General features: G+C 39.9%; 1 protein-coding gene across 1 annotated transcript in view; it reads right to left on the bottom strand.

Annotated features, from left to right (window-relative positions):
• Positions 1–1,792: 1,792 nt before the first annotated feature.
• The window catches only part of mRpL16 (mitochondrial ribosomal protein L16), a 37,243-nt gene continuing 27,715 nt past the window's right edge, over positions 1,793–11,320 (bottom strand). Inside the window, exons 4-6 of the mRNA XM_067135948.2 lie at positions 9,011–9,142; positions 8,814–8,924; positions 1,793–2,476 (exon numbers count right to left, since the gene is read on the bottom strand). Coding sequence (XP_066992049.1) covers positions 2,261–2,476; positions 8,814–8,924; positions 9,011–9,142 — 459 coding nt within the window. The 3' untranslated portion in view covers positions 1,793–2,260. The remainder of the gene's footprint in view (positions 2,477–8,813; positions 8,925–9,010; positions 9,143–11,320) is intronic.

Raw genomic sequence — 11,320 nt, 5'->3', positions numbered from 1 at the left:
ACACTACCCAGCCATATTTTTGGTATCTTCTCAGAAATAATTCATCTAACAAGCTCAGACTATCACATTTTCTTAACACATGGGTGACGGGCCCCTAGAAATCTCGTAGTACGCTTGCCAGCGGTAGGTGACGGGCCCCGAGAAATCTCGGTTTTGTTCACGAAATTGTTTTTGGTCTTCCTGTGACATCTCTTGACCATATATTGAACTATTTCGAACTTGCACATTGAGTAGAATAAATTGTAGATGTATATCTGCCACTTTTCTTTTATTCACGGCCTCTTTTATTCTTTGATTTAGTTTTGAAATGTCGACTTTCTTTCTGCCGGTTCAGTCAATGACAAGATGGAGCGCTCGCGGAATACGGTGTTAGCTAACGACTATAAGAATTATATGCCGATGATCGTTCAAATGGATATAGTGATAATGAATTAGTGGAAACTGAATGTGAGAGTGATAGTGGAAGTGATATTCAAGCCTCGACACGCCGTAATTTACCTAGTGTGCTTATTTATTCAAGTGACTCTGAAGACGACAACGATGTAAATATTAATGATGTTTTATTGAATTAACACGCATTTGCTTGCTTATCTTATATATGTTGAAGTATTACTAGGGGCATTGGTTGAGTACTCATACCAACTTTAAAGATAAAATCTTGACTGGTTTAATATTTACGTATATTTTTATAATCAAGTGCACCCTAGTATGCTTAGTAGAAATGATGTCCGGTCCACAGGGTATGTGACAAGCTCAAGCATCCGGTCAGCAATGTGTTAACATACCCAGACCACCTCAATCCTGACATATTGTGAAGGTATCTACCATTTTATTGCAAGACCTTGTGAGGAACAGGATAGGTCGGCTCGCCCTTCGAACCACTGACGTTACTACTCAGAAGTTGAATAGCACGCGACGAGCCAATCGGAAACGAGCTAGGCCAGCCCTGCCAGTCACCATTCCATTATCTCTCTGGGGCCTCCCAATGGCAGGAGAAAGAATTATAGGATGAACCCAGATCATTTGGAATCAAGAAGACTCTAGAGACTTCCCCTTTTCAAGAAGTATCTAGAAGGAGCTGGCTTCCTATTTCAGGCAGGCCAGATGGGCTCAAGTGGTTCAGTTTGAGTTGAGGAGTCAGTGCAATGAGTGCAGTTCTGTCCATGAAGAGAGGGTTCATTCTACTCTGTTGCCAAGGAGTTGAGTCTCTTGTGTTCAGCTGCTGTAAATGAACATGTATGTTTGCAGTGCATTGTGAGGGAGGTCGGCAAGAGGCAGTGAACAAAGTCTGTTGTGAGTGTATGGACAGTGTATGGCATACAGGATTGTGAGACAGTGTTGTGCACGAGCTTTGAACTAAGTGGCTGTGATAGCATACAGCAGTGGAACGTGAAAGTAATGGAAGAGTGTGGAATGTGATTGCTTTAGCTTTTAAATGATAAAGTGAACAACCAGTGTGACTGAGTTAGTGAGAGTAGAGAGAGTAAAACTGGTGTAAATGTGTGGTGCAAGTTGTGGTCCTGGTGTGTCTGTGTAGTGTGTAAGCAATATTAGTAGTAATTAATAAATCTTACTCATAGAATTTTATGCTACCAGTGTTATGTTTTATATTTACCCCTCTGCCAAGTTACAATATGTATAAAATTTATGAGGGATCCTTATCTTTGGTATCTAATTCAATTCTCATTCACCAAAAATCTATTCGTGTGTGTTTTTCTGACAAGTCTTCTCTGGGTAAGAACATTAAATAAAATTTTTTGAATTAATTCTTAAGAAGAACTGAACATGAAGGATCATAATTATACAGTTTATAATTTTCATCACACATTTAATACAAATGTTGTTTTTTAAATGACAGATTTTATACATCCTGGAAAAGACTGTTCCAGCTAAGTTACATTCTGAAAAAAAAAATTTATTGTTATGACATAAATGGCAAAGTTTTTTTAACTTCTTTTTTAAACAGAATAGGAGACTCAAAAAGCACTGTATACCAGCCCTGTAAATTTGCATACCTTGGAGGCACTATGACTGGTAATATGCCTAGCTGACCATTAATAGATGATAAGTGCAAGTCGAGGGTCCAAACAATTCCAGCATGATATTTGGAATATTCAAAGCTTAGGAGAAGCTTGACTTCCAAATTACATTTGTTGCTGGAATGTAGCATCACAGGGTCTACCTGCACCACTTTAACCTCCTGACGCGAGCCAAGTGACCAACCACCTACATAGTTTCATACTAGGAAGACTTTTGAGAGTTATAAGTACTTCCCAAACCATTTCCTGTCTACTGGCGAGATCCATTTATGACAACCACCCATATTGTTCTGCACTATGTATTTGAAGGTGTAAGGATTCAAATTTTCTTTTTCAAGCCTTTCCTCCTTTTCTCTCATCTTTGTCAATATCTCTTCACTGACAACTTGTGCTTTGAAAGGCAGCTTGTGTGCTATCATCTCTAAGACCGGTTTCACCTGAAAAAGCACAATATTCATGTTAATTTAGAACATATTTACTATATTAAACTCATAAAGAGTGCAATAATTCCTCTAAAATATACTGAACTATGTACACAAATAGAATTCCAGAATAAGCCAGCAGCTTTTAAGTGATTTTCATTCTTGTGATCGTGAGCCATAGAACCTAAACTTCAGAGTAATAACTTTCAATTTACATATATAATCTTCTGTGAACTGACTTGGAACAAACTATGGCTACTTTCCAACTAAATCTATTTCTCTCCTCTATACATACAATGAGTAACATTTAGGGCAAAAGAATGTGTCAGTATACTTAGGTAGTCCTTTTTTGTGTATAGAAATGCTGAAATGCAGTGTTCTCTTGCAAGTTTCTTTACATCGCACTGACACAGATAGGTCTTATGGTGACGATGGGACAGGAAAGGGCTAGAAGTGGGATGGAAGTGGCCGTGGCCTTATTTAAGGTACAGCCCCAGCATTTGCTTGGTGTGAAAATGGGGAAACCACGGAAAACCAACTTCAGGGCTGCCAACAGTGGGGCTCGAACCCACCATCTCCCGAATACTGGATACTGGCTGCACTTAAGTGACTGTAGCTATCGAGCTTGGTAATGTAGTATTCTATAGTATTCACTTTATACTAGAATGTTTCCCTATTGACGATTTTCAAATTATCAAGCAAGTTGGCTGTGCAGTTAGAGTTGCACAGCTGTGAGCTTGCTTTCAGGAGATAGTGGGTTCGAACCCTACTGTTGGCAGCCCTGAAGATGGTTTTCTGTGGTTTCCCATTTTCACATCAGGCAAATTAAGGCCTTAAGACCTTTCCACTTGTGACCCTTTCCTATCCCATTGTCACTATAAGACCTATCTATATCAGTCCGATGTAGATCAAATTGTATATATATTTGTATGTGATTTTCAAATTATGTGACTCCTACTGATAATCTAAGTGACTGAATTAATAATGAACATATTTGTCTGCTATACAATTTCTTATCACTATTAGCTAAATTACATTTTGCACGTATGTAACTCCCAATTTGAAACTCCTTGGTGTATCATGAAGTATTACTGGTGTTACTTTTGGTGTCAAAGGATGGATATTAAAGGCTTTGTCAATGAATAGACTGCAGGCCTTTCAGATGTAGAAGTATCGCAGAATATTCAAGATCCTGGCAATAGGAAAGCAGCCAATTTTGGTCACATCTTCCAAAATGACAATGTAGCCTGATACGAATGATCACAGTAGGCAAGAAAAAAGGCATATGTGGATATGGGTGGAAAAGATTAACCTGGGCGTGGAACCTCAGATGCCGGCCCCGTGGTGCCCCGGAGGTCCCGGGTTCGATTCCTGGCCAGGTCAGGGATTTTTACCTGGACCTGAGGGCTGGTTCGAAGTCCACTCAGCCTACGTGATTAGAATTGAGGAGCTATCTGACGGTGAGATGGCGGCCCCGGTCTAGAAAGCCAAGAATAACGGCCGAGAGGATTCGTCGTGCTGACCACACGACACCTCGTAATCTGCAGGCCTTCGGGCTGAGCAGCAGTCGCTTGGTAGGCCAAGGCCCTTCAAGGGCTGTAGTGTCATTGGGTTTTGTTTTTTTGTTTTTGTGGAACCTCACATAGTGGCTCAACATTGACAATCTTAACACATTGCGGACCGGATGCCCTTCACCCCATGCACAGCCCTGTTCCCGGCCACTTTCTAACTACCTCTAAGCTGGAGTGCATGCATTCAAATAAACCGTCAGAACATCACTAGCTTTTGAAGGACTACTGTGTATTTTTCTAGTCGCCTTACTGAATAGTTGTTGAAATGCAGGGTATTTCTTGAAATATATTTCGGCTCATAGTTTTCGGAAATATGGGTTTTTTTATTAGGGGATCGGTTGGCCAGTAATCTTTCAGACATGATTTCTTCACCTGCCCTATCAATATATTTTTTTAGGGGATACGTTATGAGAATGTGAATTCTGCTCATAGTATAAGTTTGTCTGTTCAGCTACATACTGAAAAAATTCCTCACCAAACATAAGTCCTGCTATTTTCCTATGTTTCCAGATTCATTAGGCCATACCTTTATACCAGGAGCACCTTCAAAATCCTCTAGCCTAGGTTCACTGTTGTCCATAACCCAGTTGTCAGAAAACACTACATTATTTACAATATTTAGAATATTTACACCCGTAACAATTATCAGACTTGTTTTGCACTATGTGAGTTCCACAGCTTGAAGATAAGGCTATATCCTCGTCATCACTTGAAACATTTCCGTTAGAAGATATTTCATCATCGAACTCTAAATATTCAGCTTCACTTAGATATTTGGAGCCTGTATCAGCACATAATTCACGAATAATTTCATCTTTGTCTAAACACGCGCTGCCATCTTGCATGGCTCTTCAAACTTTGTAAACATGTTGTCAAGAAATGCAAAGAAAATGATATGGAGAATACTCGAAAAGAAATGCAACTATCGATTGTGTAGAACCAAACATAACAGAGTTCTATCACCCTTGACCTCCAAATAGTTCCCGTATATCTCAAAAGATAGCACTAAAGTTCAGTCTGCTGCTAACACGAGATAACCCGAGACCGGTCCGCAACGCTCGGCTAGGCAAACACGAGTTTTCTCGGGACCGGTCCGCATTGTGTTAACCATAATGGTCAATAGTAAAGTGATCCGTATTGACAACCAATATATCGCATTAAAAGGTCAATTAAATATGAATGTCCACCTTGTCAACACTAATATGACATTTATTACAATTTCAATACACTGAACATGTTTCAAGAAACAAAGAAATGTTTATTATAGTTAAGTTCTGAAATTTGTAATAAAGCCTCTGAAGCAGAGAACTTTGGTTCTTGAAACATGTTCAGTGTATTGAACTTGTAAACTTCATATTAGTGTTGACAGGGTAGACATTCATATTTAATCGATCTTTTAATGTGATGCAGTGTCTCAACATCCATGGTAAAACTGTTTTCAAAAACAGTAACAGTACAGTGGTCCATGGCAAATTTTGGTACAAGAGATCCCCACTTGAAAACAGTTTCAGAAACACTGTTTTAAGCAAAGTGTGGGGAACGACAGATCAGAGTGCAATGAATAGTTTACAAGTTAAAATGATGAGGATTGAGACAGATCAAGAATATACCATATTTACTCACGTATTAGACCCCTTTTTCTTCCACTTTTACAGCAAAAAAAAGTACGGGAGTGTTCAATATGCGATAAACTCAAATTTTGTGCGGTGAACACATGGCTTCTAGGCTATAAGGAGCTATAAATTATACATGTAAACATTCTACACTATTCTTTAACAAATTTATGAATGTATTTGAGTTATACTGGCTAGACAATATTTCTAAATGCAAAAGGACAATAAATGATGAACATGACTTTTAGGCCTTCATAGGAAGTAGTCAGTTTCTATTTTTCTTTTTCTTTCTAGTGGCTTTACGTCGCATCGACACAGATAGGTCATATGGCGACGATGGGATATGAAAGGCCTAGGAGTTGGAAGGAAGCGGCTGTGGCCTCAATTAAGGTACAGCTCCAGCATTTGCCTGGTGTGAAAATGGCTATTTTCTTTAAGTCGCACCGACACAGATATGTCTTACGGCGGCGATGGGATAGGAAAGGCCTAGGAATTGGAAGGAAGCAGCTGTGGCCTTAATTAAGGTACAGCCCCGGCATTTGCCTGGTGTGAAAATGGGAAACCACAGAAAACCGTCCTCAGGGCTGCTGACAGTGGGATTCGAGGATTCGAACCTACTATCTCCCGGATGCAAGCTCACAGCCGCGTGCCCCTAACTGCACAGCCAACTCGCCCGGTATAGTCAGTTTCAGTTACTCATATCACATCATTCGTTTCATCTCATTAATTCCTCTGATTAGGTTCACGTCAGGAAGGTCATACGATTGTAAAAACCTCGCTACGAAAAATCATCTCACTTCATACTCGACCCCGTAGAGAAAAGGGATAAGCGCATCGTATTATCATATTGTGCAATATTGATAGAAAAGAACTTAATGGCCAGTCATTTGTCTCTGTCAACTGAGCAGTAGGCCTACCGCATAGTAAACCTGAGTAAATCTAATCACTGCTTTCATTTGAATTATCGTTTTGTGTCGCCAACTTCCCTGCTACCAGCATGTCGTCATTATTCACTGCCATCTCGTCAGCCATGCATTGACAGCATTCGAGGTCCCGTCTTTTTGAAACTTTAAAAAATAGTTTCGTTCCTGACTATAGAGTCCAAACAGTGAGAATCTATTGCCAAATGGTTTCTGGAGAGTTTGTATATGTGTAGCAGAAGCCACTCTTTCCGAATAATGACATGCTGCAGAAAACGTGCCAAACCACCAGCTGATAACTAGCGTGTTACAAGTTGTACTTCTGAATGTAATAGGCCTACAGTGACTGGAAGTGTTCTCTGCATAACTGTGGCTATTGAAAGCCAAATCTTTATTTTTAAGTATATTTCATGCTTGTTCCCCACATTTATCACATCAGGATTTACCTAAACAGCAGTAAATGAGATAAGAGAGATCGCATTGTTTAGGGTGGGTACCGGTATGGTATCAAGTGACTGCATAGTGCCATAAGTTCCACGATGGGAAGATTAAAAATAAATAACAGGAAAGTTAACCGCATTTATGGATATCTACAGGTGTGGCAGTAATGCGTTTTATTATCATTATGTTTAATTTCGTACGATCGTTGTCTCCATTTCTTATTAACGCATAGTATGTTTTGTTTGGCGCCTCTAAAATTCGTTAAGTGATGATGTAAATTTATTATTATCATTATCAGTATTATTATTATTATTATTATTATTATTATTATTATTTGTGAGGTGTGTTGGTGTGTAAAACAATAGATATGATTGGATTGTTTTTATTAGGTTTTAAACCTACTTCTCTCCAAGGGGGGAGGGGAATCTATACTGTCCGAATGACATGATTTAAATGATCACTCTGTTAATGAACTTGCCTGTTACGTACATTAATAGTAACAACTGTGAATATTTCTTGACCAAAGTAAACTTGTTTCCTCATCCCGAGGTGGTGCAGCTCTCTTTAGACAGGCCTTCAGTTTGTACCAGTTTTACCGCATATCAGCTTTCCTGCCATTCGTAAATCTTTGGCAACATAGTACCGGAAATCAAACTCAGGCTGCCGAGAACGGCAGCTAATTGCGCTAACCATTACACTGGCAAACATTCTTAACTACAAAACACAGACACATACACAGGAATGAAGCATGTTTGCAATGTGCAGATCGGACACGAAACTATTCACCTATTTGTGTGACGCCAGCGAAGCTGCAGTAGGCTTACGCTACAGAGACGGACATTTCTTAAACACGAAACACAGATGTATCGCATGACTTCGACAAGTGTGTTCATTGTGTGGGTCGTTATAAGAATAAATTGACAAGGGGGTCAATACAATATATCCAGTAAATTATATTACATTAAGTCTTGGGACTAGTATAGGCCACTTAGTGGCCATCTTCAGCCAAATAAAAATTAAACAAATCATGTGATAACTAAAACATATGCATACCAGACAAAGACAATGTTTTAGGAATAATAATAATAATGGCGTGTGACCTCCGAAGAGGCCGGGTGCAGGTCTTTCGAGTTGACACCGTATAGGTGACCTGCGCGTCTATGAGAATGGGGCCCTACCTGTGATGAATTCTAATGCTGAAGACGGCACACACACCCAGCCCCCGAGCCATTGGAAATAACCAATTAAGGTTAAAATCCCCGACCCGGCCGGGAATCGAACCCGGGACCCTCTGGACCAAACGCCAGCACGCTAACCATTTAGCCATGGAGCCGGGCTTTAGGAATAATTATAACATTAAACTATAAATAATAATAAAAATTAAGGTTATGATCTTCTTGTCACAATATGATGGCTTAGATTTGATTTAGGATCTCAGGCAAAGAAGCAAATCTCTAATGTCTGATGTGGAACAAGCACTGACTTGCTGCAGGAAGCAGGCAGGCCATGTAAACAAAGGAGTAAATATGGCAATTTCCCTATTTTAATAAGGCCTACTTCAGTTTATAAAATTTAGATTCAAGGGGCATGAAATATCAGTAAATTGCATTAATTTAAAAAAAAGAAAATCGAACAGCCATTGCTGAGTCTGAGGGTATAAGGTTTTTGATCATATTGATGCTCAGTAAAGATATACAGTGATTAAACTAACAATCAAGGGATTTCTTCTCCACAAATTTTTGAAGGCCTTGTGATTTAAATTTGCACAGATTTTGGTATAGGTGCAAACAAATAAACACGCACTTACCTCAGCAAATTCACACTTTCCTCCAACTTCTACAATAATTCGGCCAGCTTTGATTGGAGTTACATAATGGTCTATAGCACCCTTACCACCACCCATTCGTTGACCTTGACCCTAAAATAATCAAATGAAGTACTTACAATTAAATAAGTTATAATTAACAAATTAAAAATATATAAAAATGCCATATTTACACCAACCTTTTTGGTGACCGGCTGCCATGGAGCATCAACTCTCCAAATGGCAAATGTACGCTCAGTATCCAATTTCCTAATTATACCCAATCGCATCATCTCAAAATGTCCCCACTTCAAGCGACCACCTCCTAGTGCCTGCAGGGAAGTAAGAACAGTATTCATTATTTTACTCTAAGATATTTATAAAAAATCTCAGAATTTATGAATGGAAAACATTTGTAACAGAGTGCAACCTAAACAAGTAAATGTCATACACAAAGTAGGTGGTAATGGAGAACTCATTTTTGAGCAAATTTTGTTCAATAAGATGTTCGGTGACTGTGCGTAATTCGGTATTATTTATCATTAGAGAACACAGGTTTTTGGTCGTACAGTAACGATTAGGTAAGAAAATTAGCAAGAGCAAAACCTACAAGGTGAGAATGAGTTGACACAATACATATCAAGGAAAGAAACCATTTCATAAATTCAATGTTTTTGGTTAAATCTTCATCATTTGGAGAATAGAGTGAGATTAGCAAGGTATACTGTTGAATCCTGTGATGAGGTAGAAAAAAATAAAAGAGTAACTTGATGCTGAGACCAGGTGTTTCTTTAGATCCAAAAACTACTTGGCATCCTACTTCAAAAGTCCCTCAGGAGAAAAGGGTAGGAAGATGAGGGTAAATAGAGAAGGACTTTAATGACAAAACTGTCATAGTCTGGTGAACCCAGAAGTGAACAGGGATTCGACAACTGGGGTTAGGAGTCCTACAAGTACTGTGGTAACTAACTCACCTTGTTAACATTAACAGTCATGGCTGGATACAGCCTGCATTAAAATTGACAGGGAGTGTTGGTTTAGGTGTGATTATGGCAATCTTTTACTGTGAACATCTTGAGGGCAATGTTACTGGTGAAAATAGTATCAGCATAATACATGTGGAGAGGCGGCCGGGCGTAGAGCCAACCACTCTACCCCACCAAGTGCCGAGATTACGAATAGTGGAAGCCTTTACCTTCCACCCCTCCAAGGGTCTTCATGGCCTGTACAGAGATGACTTTGCTTTTTTTAAATAATACCTGTAGATAAAAATCTCTTCTTTGAAACAGTGGTCAGACTGAACAACAAACATCACCAATCTTAATGAATTTCTGGAATTTCTTCGTGGATTTAGTATTTTAGCATCTGTCTTTTGGCACAGACCAGAGCAAAATTTACGAGGGTAATTCCAAAAATAACGTCTCCTATTTTAAAAAATAAATACTCTGTTCGCGTGGCTGTTGGTCACAATATTGTGAAGAGTGTTTCCCATGCTCGCATATAAACATGCGCAAGTCATGCTGAGACACTCAGTCTTGGCTTGGCAGCTGTTGAGAATGGATGTTACCGCCAAGTGTGAAGTGCGCACAGTTATTTGTTTTTGGAATGCAAAAGGTACTGAACCGATTGAAATCCATTGCCAACTGACAGAAGTGTATGGTGAGTCGTGCATGGATGTCAAAAATATTCGTATGAGGACTAGAGAGTTTGCAGCCAGTCGGACTGAATTCACGACGAACAAAGGAGCGGGGGACCTTCAATTTCGGTCAAGACAGTTGTGAAGGTTGAGCAAATCATGTGTGAAGATTGGCGGATCACCCTGGATGATCTCTGCACTTTGGTTCCCCAGGTTTCCCGAAGCGCCGCTCACAGAATTTTAATGGAAAAGTTGAAATACCGGACGGTGTGCGCAAGATAGGTGCCACGCATGCTGACAGAACACCACATGCGGCAACAAGTTGATTTTTCCCACGGATTTCTTCAATGTTTTGCAGCTGAACAGAACAACTTTTTGGACTCAACTGTCACGGGTGACGAAACCTGGGCATTTCACTTTACACCTGAGACCAAGCAACAATCACGCCAGTGGCGGCATCCCTCTTCGCCAAAGCCGCGGAAATTCAAGGAAACACAGTATACCGGTAAAGTCATGACAACTGTGTTTAGGAATTAAAAAGGGGTATTGTTGATCGACTTTATGCCCGCTGGGACCACAATTAATGCTGACAGGTACTGTGAGACCCTGAAAAAACTCTAGACGGGCAATTCTCCTGCAACAGTTTCAGTGGAACATCAATCACCCACCCACCCTATAGTCCCGAATTGGTGCCCAGTGACAATCACTTGTTCCCTACGTTGAAAGAATATTTGGCTGGAAAGCAATTCACCACCGACGACGAGGTGAAAGTGAGGCTCACAACTTCCTGAACAGCATGGCGGCGAGCTGGTATGACATGGGCATACAAAAACTGTCACAACGTCTACAAAAATTCATCGACCGAAATGGTGAT

This window comes from Anabrus simplex, chromosome 1 (genome assembly GCF_040414725.1).
Source record: "Anabrus simplex isolate iqAnaSimp1 chromosome 1, ASM4041472v1, whole genome shotgun sequence".
Classification (NCBI taxonomy): Eukaryota; Metazoa; Arthropoda; class Insecta; order Orthoptera; family Tettigoniidae; genus Anabrus; species Anabrus simplex.
The sequence above is the reverse complement of the archived record's forward strand: the minus strand, read 5'-3'. Positions and strand labels throughout refer to the sequence as shown.